Source organism: Notolepis coatsorum (assembly GCF_963971535.1).
Source record: "Notolepis coatsorum genome assembly, chromosome: 3".
Classification (NCBI taxonomy): domain Eukaryota; kingdom Metazoa; phylum Chordata; class Actinopteri; order Aulopiformes; family Paralepididae; genus Notolepis; species Notolepis coatsorum.
The window spans coordinates 145,807,125-145,821,597 of record NC_140167.1 but is presented as its reverse complement, the minus strand read 5'-3'; the positions used below and the strand labels follow the sequence as shown (position 1 = coordinate 145,821,597).

At 42.7% G+C, this 14,473-nt stretch overlaps 2 protein-coding genes across 2 annotated transcripts in view; one reads left to right on the top strand and one right to left on the bottom strand.

Annotated features, from left to right (window-relative positions):
- Positions 1–1,170: 1,170 nt before the first annotated feature.
- Positions 1,171–4,910, top strand: tyw5 (tRNA-yW synthesizing protein 5; the record flags this gene model as incomplete). Its single annotated transcript, XM_084311404.1, has 3 exons — positions 1,171–1,187; positions 1,607–1,709; positions 4,749–4,910. 3 exons carry the CDS (start codon positions 1,171–1,173, stop codon positions 4,908–4,910), a joined length of 282 nt encoding a protein of 93 aa, XP_084167530.1.
- A 1,029-nt stretch (positions 4,911–5,939) lies between these two features.
- Positions 5,940–14,473, bottom strand: part of lrrfip1a (leucine rich repeat (in FLII) interacting protein 1a) — a 216,017-nt gene continuing 207,483 nt past the window's right edge. Inside the window, 4 exon segments of the mRNA XM_084311573.1 lie at positions 5,940–8,038; positions 8,404–8,508; positions 8,607–8,686; positions 8,788–8,958. Of these exon segments, the coding sequence (XP_084167699.1) occupies positions 7,934–8,038; positions 8,404–8,508; positions 8,607–8,686; positions 8,788–8,958 (461 nt within the window). The 3' untranslated portion in view covers positions 5,940–7,933.

Genomic DNA, 14,473 nt, shown 5'->3' with positions numbered 1-14,473 from the left:
ATTTAACGACTCTCGCATATAATTTGACTACACTCGATTCGCATTGGTCATTATTAGTGACCCACAATAGATGGAAATTATGTTAGCGAACTTACCTGATGTATAATGCAGTGCAGCATTGGACACTCAACGCCACTCTGCCTTAGAAGCCCAGCGAATCCTGTGCGTTTTCCTTTCATTGCCGGTGCTCCATCGGTAACAACAGCCGACAGTTTATCAAAACCCCCATATTGCTGCACGGCACTTTCAACAGCGTTTCATATGTCCACACTAGGGCTGACCCCTATTAATCAAATAGTCGACTAATCGATCGAAAGGAGCCATAGTCGACTGCCAACTCTTCTTAGTCGAATACAATACAAAAAAATTAAAATTAAAAATTAAAAAATAAAAAAATATTATAATTTTTTTTTTTATTGGCCTGGGGCCGCATGAAACGTCGGTGAGGGCCGCATGCGGCCCGCGGGCCGCCAGTTGCCCCTCCCTGGTCTAGAGTATAAATATGTTTTTATCGTTTTCTGCAGTATTTCATAGAACGTGAGATATAGGCCTAAATGCACATATTAGATGATCAAATGCAGTTTGATACCGATCAACGTTATATAAAAAATGTAAACTGTACATGGTCCTAAACGTCATGACTGGTCATCTGCGGGTGAACGGAGGGGGGGGGGGTCGTTTATAATTCAATGACCGACGTTAAATGATTCATGTGGTAAAGAAAAACGCTGAAACTCACCCCAGTCTCCTCGTGAATGAATGAAAACTTTATTTAACAGATTGCAGAATGGGTACAATACAGTACGGCTCAATACACACAATTGTTAAGGGGATGCAGACCTGAGAAAGACGTTTGTCTTGTTTCCATCAGGGTCCCCCATTTTCAATTCATATAGACATTTATGACATACACAACATACATGACATTTATGGCATAGGGACATATAGGTATTTAGTACTGATACATTTGTGACATAAACGGTATTCAAATATACAGTACTGTTACCCCTAGATCCTGACAGAGTATATACATATGATGGGGAGGGGACTGTACATTAGGAGGGGGTGGGTGGGTGGGAGAGAGATATACATACGGCGGGGAGGGAATATATACATGCGGTGGGGAGGAGACTGTCTATTAGGAGGTGGTGGGGGTTTTGGGCATTTACGATGGCCAGTTTCGTAGCGTTGGGCGATGAGAGTGGAGCAAAAAGATCGCTATTATGGGATGTTGATCGATGCGATCCATTTCCGGTTTGTATATTACTAATACACATCCAAATCATGTTGATTATTGAGTTATGGCAAAGATTCATATCGACGTGTCTATATTGAGCCCCGGGACGATCACCGAGTGGCCGGACGAAAATAGGGGACAGACCACTTCCGGTTTGGGCAACTTCCTGTTTGGCAACTCGCCGATCGGCCACCAGGTGGTGGTATTGAAGCGTTGCAGAGTTGTGCCGAGTCCCACAGCATCACCCATGACTCCGTGGGTGAAATATGAATACCATGACGAAAATATGAAATATTGATCTCAAAGACGCCTTACGGCGTCATTGGCAGATTACGCATGGCGGAGAATGACGTGTTAACACGTCATCAGCGGAGAATGGGTTAATGTATTCTGGTGCCATCTACCTGCAGAAAGTTATGACAAAAAGGACCCCTATGGTAATAAGGACCCGTTGGCTGCCAGTCGGAGTAGGGTATATCTGCAGAGCCACAGAGCCCAACGTCTGGGCGGGGCTTCGTGGCTTGGGCTAGGTTTGAGGCGGGGCTTCGTGGCGTGGACTAGGTTTGACTGTGCGTGGGAGGGGCGTCGTGGCATGTACCTGGTTTTGTTGGGCGGGGCTTCATAGTGCGCATGCCTGTGGACTGGAGCACGTGAGAATATAAGAGTCAATTTTTTTCCTAACTCTTTCACACAGTGGCCGACAGAAGAAGAAGTTCTTTCTCAACCAAAGATGTCTTTCAGTAAAAATGTAAGTATACCTATTTCACTATTTTGGACATTAGGTCCTATTTTCCATTATGTTACTTTATGTTTCTATAGTCTCCTATATATTATGTTACTTTGTTTCTATCTATTTTTAATCAAACGCTATTTAAAAAAATGCATGTTGCTTATCAAGGCCACCTGCTGTATCTTGCAAATATGTGTAATTCTAAAACGAACAAAATTTCATGTCTTGCACAGTATGAGAAGCGACAATAAGGGCTGGGCGATGTATACTCCATGTATCGTGGCTTGTTCTGATGTAGTAAATTACTAACATATCGTGTATATATGTTATGTCAGTTAGCCACCGCGGCTAGGCTAAAAACAAACTATCAACACGGACCGACTTGCTTTAGCGCAGCACTTTCCTCTCATTTCATTAGACACCGACCAGTGCGGACCTTCAATGATGAGCAATTGTCATTTCATTAGACACAGACCAGCTGTGCAATCGAATTGAATTAGCTAACTGGCTCTCTCTCTCTCTCGCTCTCGCTCTCTCTCAGCTTCCATGTCCTTTTGCCAGACAATGGAAAATGTAGCCAAACTAATAGTGGTTTGAAATTAAACTATTGAATCTTGTATATTTGTCTTGATGAATTGGAAATGGAAATGAACATTTCTAAAACGTGCCACTGTCTGATGATGAGATGGAGAATAGCTTCACCTGAAACGCTGTCTCCTATCTTCAACAAGAAGACCAGACACCCCAACCGCCATACATTTCGAACACTCAGATTCGTTTTTATTATCTGAAAATGTTTCTCTTTTAAATGTCTGTTTTTAATTTTCTTTGTCACAGTATGTGTTGTCCTGGTCATATTGCTATTAGACCTAACTATGTATAGTGGTACAGTGTAGAATTACCAGAATATTGCATTGTCAAACTTTTTTACATTTTCTATATATTATGCTTTTTCATATTAGTGAGTGGGAGGCATTCGATGACAAAATCAACAGTGAAAGGAAGAAGCAGCGCTGAACACGTCAAACTCGGCTGCAAGGGTCCTCACGCACACCAAACCCTGGCAGCACATCACCCCCACCCTGCAAAAACTCCACTGGCTCCCCATCAACTACCGAATCCCCTACAAGAGCCTCCTCCTCACCTACAAATCCCTGCAAGGGTTGATCCCTTCCTACCTGACCAACCTACTCCAACTCCGACCTCCTCACCATCCCCCGCACCAGGCGTTCCACACAGGGAGACCGAGCTTTCTCTGTAGCTGGAAAAGGACAATGGCAATGGTATTATACATACCGGTATACATGTTTCCACGAAAGCAGGATATAATTTTTTATTTTTTATAAATCAACTCTGTAGATCATCCTCCATGTGTGTGGTTTTACAAAGTAAACAATGGGAAATAGGCGTGTAACGGTACACAAAAACCACGGTTCGGTATGTACCTCGGTTTTGAAGTTCGGTACGGGTTTTCTGTACAGTGGGGGGAAGTTTGGCTTTCCATGTTCCACTCAGGGGTGATGTAGTGTGCAATAACTAATTGTACTTGTAGGGCTGTCAACGAATATTCTATATCAAAATGAATAATCGACTTGTAAAAGAGAAAAAAAACAGATGGGCGGTCAATCATTAGTGGTTAACATACCGGTGTATTTGCTTTCCTAATGGGAAAGCATTAAACGGATCATCTGTATAAACCTTGTAACTCTATTCACCCTCAAATCTGTTAATTTTTTATTTTGCATACTAATGTTCTGTGTCTTGAGTCGTACTGTATTGTATTCTGCATCTCACTGACACCCCCCACTGTGTTACATTAACACACCCTACTGGACTATATACTTGCCCACTGCATTGTTACTCATTCTAATTAGTGTATATATAATTGACCACATCTGCCCAGTTGTACAGCCCTGGCCTATTCCTATTTTATTTTTTATATATGTGCTATATTTAATTTATATCCCATATAATTTTATTCAACCTCTTATTTACTGATTTTGATGTAACTCTAACCAGTTAATTAACAGTCTCTCCATCAATGTAACTCTAACCATATTTGCATATCTTGTATCCCTCCAATGCACAGTCCCCCCCACCCAACCCCCTCCAATACAGTTTTCCCCACCTACCCAACCTCTTCAATCCTCCAATGCACAGTCCCCCCCACCAAACCCCCTCCAATGTAGTTTTCCCCACCTACCCAACCTCTTCCAATGTACAGTTTCTTCCCCTTCAAAATGTATATACTCTCTTTTTAGACTATTTTTGTATCACAAACAGTGCTGTATATTTGTAGATCTGGTATGTCATAAATGTCTAGTATATTTGTAGATCTGGTATGTCATACATGTCTAGATGTAACAGTACTGTCGTATCTGTATGTCATGTTATGATGAATTGAAAATGGGGGACCCTGATGTAAACAAGATGAAAGTCTTTCTCTGGTCTGCATCCCCTTAACAATTGTGTGTATTGAGCTGTACTGTATTGTACCCATTCTGCAATCTGTTAATAAAGTTTTCAATCAATCACAAATGTAACACAAGACGATGTTGTGTATATCGTAAACAAGGAGAGAGAGAGAGAGCCCCCCCCCCCCTCATCCGCATGCGCAGTAGTGCAAAACAAGGTACACGCCATGAAGCCCCGCCCACGCAGTCAAACCTAGTCCACGCCACGAAGACCCGCCTAAAACCTAGTCCAAGCCATGAAGCCCCGCCCAGACGTTGGGCTCTGTGGCTCTGCAGATATATGCTATTGGCCAGTCGGGCCCTTCAGGCACTGGAGAGAGCGCTACGCACTCTTGATGACCTCTCACCAGACTATAGGGACTTCTATGGCCACCATATGATTCAGCGCATCCAGAGCGTCTATCTGCCCATGTACAACACAAAAAGACTGAAACATTATCCAACAGCCTACTCACCAACCCCCGATTGAGCTGCTATGGAGAGATGTGGGGTAACCAAATTAAGTATGTGTTGTATAAAACGTTTGTATTTTAGTGGGGCTAATTAAAATATTTACCATAAAGAAAATATTTCCAGAACCAAAGGTGGTGGAAACATCTTAACTTGACAGTATATAGGATATACACAATTCTTTATTTACACTGTGCATAGAAATGTAGTGTTGCATAAACAACATGTTTGTTCCCTTCTATATACTAACTGTATATTCCACATTGTTGAAACTATTTCCTGTAATCTACTGACTGGAGAATGGCATTTTACAAGCCCCTGGCAATTCTTCACATTCCTCTGCATGATATAAAATAAACAAACAAAAAAACAAACAATTCATTTAATTTAAACAATTAAATAAAAAACTTATCGCCACCCAGTAGGGCCCAGGATAGTGCTCACCCAAGCTGCTGATCTTGTGTACAGTATTTGGTAAGCTAACCCTACTGTTATTCCTCTCATTTTATCTATCTTGTATTTTGCACTAGAGACTCATATCACTGGACTATCTTGTGTTTTGTACTTTTTTATATTATATATTGTATGTATAGTATTAGATACTGGACTGTGACGCTATGTATCCCCCACCCTGTACCATGCTGCTTTGACACCCGAATTTCCCCAAGGGGATTAATAAAGGATCATCTTAATCTTAATCATATTTGAATACCAGACTATTTATTCAGTTTTCCTCAATACTGCACTTAATGTTAGGGCTAGAGCTTGGATTGTAAATCTACACACCCCTAGAGACAGCTCTAGCTCATAAGTATTATTTTCCTCAATAAATTACCATTAATTATGTTGGGGGGGGGGGGATTCCATTGACTTTCCAAAATGTATTTGGAATAGACCAGGCTAACCTCAGTTCCATTGACTGGATCAGATTGTTCAGTCTAGTCCCGCAGATGTATCTGCAGTTTAAAGGCTTGAAACACACTACCACACATCTACCAAAACAGCAGTTTGACATTTTATTGCACAGAGGTTACAATTATTCTGTTTCCTTACAGACATTTTAAAGCTTTGTAAACAATGAAGCAGCATACCCCAGATTGCAGGGTCTCCTGTGAATACCCCCTTTACCATTTTGTTGAGTCCATGTCCTCATCTTCATCAGTGAATTTGTGTGTGTGCGCGCGAGAGCCAACTTGTGGCAGAGTCTGAAAGCTCATACTACATACCTAAGAAATAGCATGCGACGGAAATGCTCAAAAACAATAAGTTAATCTCCATACATGATGTACTGGATCATCAACATCTGTAGTCAAGGTGTGATGTGTTCTGTAACCCATCACCTATGTACATAACATACTGTACATGCTCACTTTTTCACCGGTCACTATGTTGAAAGAGATTTTGTTTGTCATATTAACAAACCACATTCATCTGCTGTAATGGAAGTAATAAGACAATACTAACATACAGTATATAAACAAAAATAATCAATCGTTTTTTTATTAACAAGTCCGAGTAGAGCAGTAACACATCTACCGCTCAACAGAGATCACGTTGTCAGTCTTCCAACCATGAAAACCACTGTCCAAATATTCTGCGACAGGCCTATAACATTTCAAGCTAGTGTACTTCAAATGCCTACTAAGTAGTCTGTTTTATGAGCTTTCAGATGCAGCCAGTGACTTATGGATAAAAGTAAGAGGTTCTAATTTGAAGGGGGTTTATAGACGTTTTAAACTCGACTACAGAAACAAACGTAAACCGGCATTCTAGAGAAGACTACATCTGATTTCCTGTCAGTTGATATTTAGCAAACACTGCAAGCAGAAGTATAAGAAGAGGACAGGTCACAGCCCCAACGTCCTCACAGAGGTTGTTCAATACTGGGGGATGGCGCTACTTCTTTCAGTGCGTTTCGTCTCCCAGTGGTAACGGGGGAAACCATTTTTGAACGTTTCCATGACGACACTGACCCCATCTTCTTATATATATATATTTTTTTACTCTTACAGGAATTCAGCTGTAGTCCAAGCGGTTTCCTAGCGATGCATCAAAATATTCCACTGAAACGGGCTGCAGCACATGGTTCTGGAACTTGTCATGTCGGTGGGTCAAGTCAGGCCACATGGGACGTCGAGCGCTAATCCCGTTACATTCACACGACTTCAAACCTTCATCAGGCTACTATGTCGAACAAAAGGAATACATCTGAATTTAAAAAGCTGGTGAATTGCAAGTGCAGGTTTGTTTTGTGTGACAGTTGTGCCAAGAGGTTGTTCAATACAAACGGAACAAAGCATTTGTAGACAAGGGATAACAAACAAAACAAAAAATCTCAGAGAATCATAGACAAAATAATGTACAAACTTTTTTTTTGTTGCTTTGGCTTTGGATGCAGATGAGGAAAAGAAATGCAGAATAGATGAGCAGAAAAAGAAAATAATTCACACACAAATTTGCTCTCTCATCCAAGACACACACACTACCAGTCATTGAGACATGCAGTCACACCATCACTTTTCTCAGGCATGAGGCAGTAGAAAGTTCCAGAAAGAGGGCCGTGAAGCACCTTTTCTCTCGCTACACCGGGAGGACAGAACACACAAGAACGTTGCTCGAGGGAGATCCTCCTGCTGCTGCCGCCGGCCTCTTTCCCACGATACCTCGCGTTTCCCTCGCATGGCGACATAGAGCAGGGCTCCCCTCCTCCACGACAATAACTTAATGTCTCGGGACGCGAGGCACGCGGACGTCCTCTTTCCCAATAATGTGTAACGTCGCTACTCAAGGGTATCTCATATAGTAATGTGACTCAATGAAGGATTCTCATTGGAAAACAAAGACAAATAAATGGCACGTTGTGTATGTTTCTGTAATCGTGAGGTTATGATAATTCAGTTTCTCAAAAAGAAAAGAAAATATGGTTACTAATAGGAGGACAAAAAGAGTGACCCCCGCCCCCAAAAAATGCAGGGTATTCTTTCCAAGGGATCGACCAGCGCTGGACACACAAGAGGGCGGAGTTAGTCAGCGAGGTCACGGCTATGGAGTCGATGCGGTGCGATTGGACTTCATCTTATCCATTCTTTTGTTTAGGTGGCTGTTGTTAGACTCAAGTTCGTCTATCTTGTCCAGTGCCGACCGCAGCTGTTATTTCACATGGGGAGAAATGAAACACGACGGGTTAAAATTGGTATGACAAATAAGCTGATTTATGTATGACATCATCATCATCATCATCATCATCATCATCATCATCAACACAAATGTGTACCTCAACCTCAATACATCTTCATGTTCCACTGAGATGTTTTTTTCCTCTATATTATTAAGACGCCATCAGGTTCGTGGACCCATATTCACAAAGCTTCCCAAAGTAGGAGCGCTGATCTGGGGTCAGCGACCAGGAACACTTCTCTTATTGGAACTAATAGACTGGAGCTGACCCTAGATCAGTACTCCCACTTTGTGAATATGGACCCTGATGTTCGGAGGGTTAGGGGGGAAAGTACCTCTCTCTGTAGCTTGCGTTTTTCTGCCTTTAGCTCATCCTCTACTTTCTCTGCATTCTCTGATGCCGATTTGTAACGTGTCACCTGACCCTCAAGCCTGGTGATCTGTGAAAAATAGAGCGAGTTGGGAAAGAGTGACTCGACATGAGAATAGTGTATAATCTCAGAATGTGCCATGAATCCATGCAGCTCTCCACACTTACATTCTGTTCTAAAGCAGTGATCTCCTGCTCCGACTTCACCACTTTAAACTTCAGGTCACTTATTTGCCTACTGGCGTCTCCTGCACACATTTGTGAGAAATTAAGATTTCAAAAGTCCCAAATGGATACAAATATTGACGGTTGACAATAGGAACAGCTAGTGTTGGATCTAAAAACGTACGCTGTATTTCGAGTACGTTTGGATCCGTGCCGTTCTCGACTATCTCCCCCTCTGGACTTAAAACGCTCTCTGTGCCGTTTCTCTGCGTCTTCTGCTCCAGTTGGGCCTTTAGTTTCTTCACCTGTTCAATCATTTTTTCCCTCTCGTCCACCAGTTTCCTCAGGCGGATCTCTGAAAGACGAGCCAGAAATACTCCGTGAACCCAAGGATTCAGGCGTCTGTGTTGTCTCAATTCTCAACACTAGTCTTGATAACATCTTTTTTTTTTTTATAATCCACTTAACACATCAATAATCCACTGAACACATCAAGTATCACACTAATATAATATTAATTTGTCAACAAGAACAATCATACTAGCAATTTCACATGTTAAAAAAAAAGTATTGACATACCAGGGGTGGGAGGAGCCAATGAGATGGAAGGAGGGGGGGCTGGGTCAGGGTGGGCATTTTAAGGTCACTTGATTCATGCAATGAGGCAGGGATCCATTGGGAAGTGATGGGATATGGTGTGACAATAAGTTAGCATGCAGAAAAAAATGAACTGTGGAGATGAGGTCACTGCAGGGTCACACAAAATCTAGAGCAAGACACATGCTATATTATGAATGAAAGGGTACGGATATATGAGTAGGTGTAATGTGTCAAAACGAACAAGACTGAGTGAAATATAAACTCAGAAAAACAATCTTAAGAGCTGGAACAACCGTTTTTTCTTTTTTTAATTATGACAAATATGACAAGTAATTTATCACAAAAAAAGAATGCATCTGGATAAACATTTAGCATGACACCCATCTCTCCCCCCAGTGCAAAGGATGTATGCAGCCTTAACCTCAGACTGTATTTTGTATATTTTTTTACCCTAATGATATATAAATATTTTTTTTGTATCCACTTTTTCTCCCATTTTCTATTTTTCTCCCATCCCAATTTCGTATCGTCCAATTCAACCCTCCCCTGTCTCGAACGCTGTTTCTTGCCTCCCACAAGCCGGCTGCAATGTGGACGAAGCCATACATAGCACGAGTCCCCTCTGATACTCGAGGTAGCAGCCGTCGCATCTTTTCACCTGCGCTGCGCGATCTTTCAGCGTCAGGGGTCTGCGCTTTGGAGGGACGCCGCCCCCATCGCTTCTTGATTCTACTGCGCAGGTGCACCAACCGACCTGTAGGAGTCGCTGTCCACAACGTCCGATCCCCACCCCTCAGTTTTCCCTCCCCCTAATACTGCCAATTGTATTAGTACGGACGACCAGCCAAACTGAAAACAATGTGGAGAGCTGGGCTCGAACCCAGCGTCTCCAGCATTGGTGGTGAGTGCCTTGCCCACTGCACCACCTAGCCGCCCACCCTAATGATATATTAAGGATTTGAAACTGGGCTTTTTAATTATGAACAGAACAGAGCATTGATATACTAACTAGGATATACAGTACCAGCAACAGCTCTTTCATTATGATTTATAGTCAGATAATCAAAATGATCAGCTAACCCATTTAGCCTTGAATGGAAGGCTACATTACATTAAATCAGATTAACATGAATAAGGGAGTTCCTTGAGGCACAATATCTGGACGTATTCAAGAAAAGAGATGAGTTTGGAGCATTGTAAAAGAAAATAATGACAGCAAATTACTGACGAAAAATTATAAGCAGCATGATGACGGTGCATCTACTAATATTGAAATAAATATGTTCTGATGCATACAGTGCAGTCTCATGTACTTGTCATTGTCACGTCACCAAGTTTGATAGTGAAATCTCAATTTAAACTGTCCATCACCACCGCTAAAATCATTCAACCTCACAACTGGACGTTTTGACCATGAAAATATTATTTCAATGCATCTAAACACTAAAATGGCCTTCACAAAAAAGTATCATGGTATTTCCAAAAAGTCATTGTATTTGCAAAAACTGTATGATGGTACATGTCATGACCAGTACCAAGGTAAAACATTTTATTACCATGGTAAAACTGAAAATACCATCAAACTACCATAATACCGTTTTGTAAGGGACACATTGATTTGGAATGAGTTAAAGTAACAGTTATGAAAGTAACAGTTGAGACACTTTGCACATATCATGTTTCTCACAAAGGTGTGAACACCTCAGCTAAGAATAGCCGAGGACAAACCAAGTAAACTAGGACATCTTACACTCCTCTTTCCCCTTGCCTTTGCCTTTCTTGCTGTTCTTACTCGAGTCCTTCCTAGACGGTTCCGTCTTGCCTCCCGCCTGGTCCCGTTTGTTTTGACTAGCTAATCTACCTCTAGCCTGTGTCCCAGTCTCCACAGCCTCTTTCGCCTCCTCTCCTGATGAAAGCACAAACTCAGCACCTTCACTTCCCACGACACCTGGCTCCCCGACAGTCCCACGGTCCCCTGCTTCTAAAATGGGTTCATCTGTCGTTTCCTTTTCAACCGTGATTACCTGCTCCTCAATCTGACCGTTGCCCTTTGTAACGGTGGCCTCCTCTTTATCCTGGCCTTGAAATCCGCTACCTATATTTATATCTAGTGTATCTACCTCGCTAGCCGCATCGACCGTATCCTTCTCCTCTTCATTGCACTCCTCAGTCCCACCCTCTTTGATAGCAGTGGCCTCCTCTTTATCCATTGGGTTTTGGTCTTCCTGAGACATACTACCCAAACCTTCATCTAGTGTGTCCGTCATGCTAGCCATCTCGTCATTGCTCTCCACTGGTTCCTCTTGTGTAAGATGCGTCTCCATGTCTTCATTTGACTCAATGACGTGACACTGACACAGCTCCAAGTTGCCACCCTCAACATCTTTTGACATGCTTTCTACCACATCCTCTGCCTCATCTTGGTGTGGATTCGAGGCATCCACCATGGCTGCCTCCAAATCCATTTCATCAAAGTCGAATGACTGTCCCTCCTCATATTCCTCATCACTGTCCCGATGGGATGTACCGTTATCCTCGAGCTTGTCATTACTGGATTCATGCTGTTCCTTTTCCACTGGACAAGGAGATGTGTTGCCTTCCAAGCCGTCTACACTACTTAGATATTCACCACCCTCTGCAGTGGCTGACCCTGCATCGCCGTGGTCTTCTTCTGTGACGTAGCTTGCCCCAGAAACTTCTGTCGCAGAGTCTGGTGTCTGCAATATCCCTGTGGTATCACTTTGTTCCATGTCCAAAGAAACCTCTGCACTGGATGAATCTTTTGTATCCACACTTTCTTGTGTGTTCAAAGCTTGGCTTTTTACAGCAGGACAACTGGATACAGGACAGATCTGCGATATCCCTGTGGTATAATTTGTTTCCATTTCCAAAGAAGCTGTTTTTGATGAATCTTTTTGATCGACACCTTCTGGTGTGTTCAAAGCTTGGCTTTCTACAGGAAAACTAGATACATCACTCCAAAGTTCTGATTTGATTACAATATCAGAAAAGCAGTTTTCATCAACAGGTGTGTTAAAGCTTTTCTCTAATGATGCATTATAGCCATTCTCTGTATCCGTTGTTACTAACGTGTTGTCACGTTGAAGTTTTCTTTCTGGTTCCTTCAACCCCCTGTTTAGCTCCTCCTCTCCTGTTCCTTCTGAACCTAGTTCTGAGTTATTACTGCCATGATCAACAGTGGCAACACTGCAAGAGTATTTTTCTTCTGTCTCAACTCTCGGTTCCTCCTCATGTATGACTGCTGTTGTACCCTCCAAAGTGTGCTCAACTGTGCCCTTAATAACTGTGTCCTCAACATTGCATGAACTCATGTCTGTGGGGCGTGGAGATTCCAAAGGGAATTCAGAGCCAGGTGAGCCAGTATTTGATGGGCCCCCCAATTTGTCATCCAAACATTCAGAGGTGACCGTGGGTTCAGATTTGTCACTGGCTACCTCGACATTGCTTTCTGTTCCATCTTTAGAACCATCTACATTGGAAGTAGATTCTGCATTGTGGTCATCACTGCTGGTCCTAACAGGACCAGTGGTACAGAGGTTGGACTCTGTGCTGGGAGCTGCTCGCTCAGTTCCCAAAATATTCTGTCTGTTTTTTTCATGCTCATCCTTGGCTCGATCCGCCCGAGATTCCCTTACGTTTTCAACAGGAGAGCTGGCAACCTCAGTTTCCACTGCAGGACCTCTCCTAGCCAGCTCCATATCCTCCTCTGCTGCAGTCTTCACCGCCTCCGTTGTATTATTTTCCTTTCCTTCATCGCTCCTCTTTTCATCCTCCTGATTTCCCCCCTTCTTCTTCTTGCCTTTCTTCTTCTTCTTCTTCTTTTTGCCTGTAGCATTAGCAACCTGGGGCTGAGATTTGTTAGGAATTGCCCCTGAGGAGAGTTCCTCTACGTTCTCGTTCTCTGCGTCCCCGTTATTCTCATGCTGTGAGGCGACTGGGGCTTTATCATCAGCTAACCTGCATTTGATCATAATCAATACCGGTAGCTGCGCACATGAAACTTTACTGCTCACGCTCAGCTCACTTGTCTCAATATCCTCTGGTCTATTCCCTTGCTCACTTAGGAGCATCTCTCTGATGTCAACTTCACTCTTGCCAACTGTGGTTTCAGAGCCACAAACCTCAACTTCTTCATTTGGGGACATATATGCAATGTCATCTCTACTCTTGCTGACTATGGCTGCCTTTCTTCCATTTGAGTCTCCCAGATTCCCCCGCTCCACCTCTGTTCCATTCTGCCTGCCCCCTGGTCCATTCTCCTCAGGACCCGTCACTGTTATCTGAACCTCAGAGCTGCAAGGTGCTATATTTTTGACAACTGTGTCACAGTCCACGCTGAGACTGCAACTTTCTCCGACTGTGGGCAAGTCCGCCTGCTCTCCCCTAGACGTTTCGGCTGAGGAAACACCAGCAAAGCTACAGGGCGTAGGGGAGCTGCTCGAGTGGCTTTCTTTAGCTCCCTCGAGCGTCTGTTGATGCTGCTCTGGATCCATCTCCTCATCTCCACTACTTCCCATTAGATTCTCTTGTTCTCTGCCTGGGTAGATCATGGAAAGCAGATAGTGGTGAAGGCCGGAAAATGAGGACTTTTGCGTTGATGTTTTCAATAATAATTTTGACATTTCTTAACCTTGAGGCTGATAAGCGCTAAAGCGGAAATTTAAGATACAGTAATTAGAACAATGAAGATTGATTGAGCAGCAGGAATGAGAAGGAGAGAGGAAGAGAAGAACGCCAAAGTTCTTGATCCCAGAGGCATCACCAAGGCAGAAGGAGGGAGGGTCCTTTGACTAACTGTAAATCTCATAGTAGTGGAATCTCTGGTGGTCAGTTGACTCAAAAGTGTGTGTGTGCATACGATACAAACCAGTAAAACACAACAAGGCAAAATGTCAGTCTTTAGATGGAAACAGATGGGATGGTATGAAATAGTTCCTTTAACACATCTTTCTTCCATTCTATACAACTACCACTGTGTGAATGTAAGCAAGACTTAAGCAAACACTTAAAACCTGTTAAGTAATATAACTGAAGCTTTAAAGAACATAAAAGAAAAAATCTGAACTTCAAATGCATGCACATTAAGAGTGATTTGAAATATATTAGTGAGGATGGTGAGGATCAGAGGAGAACAAATAGTGAAGATCTAAAGGCGAGTCATGCACAGTGCTATAGTTGCAGATTGGTCATGCAGACGCAAGATAAGTGAATACTTATAGGGGACATATTAGTCTTTTCAACAATTTTAT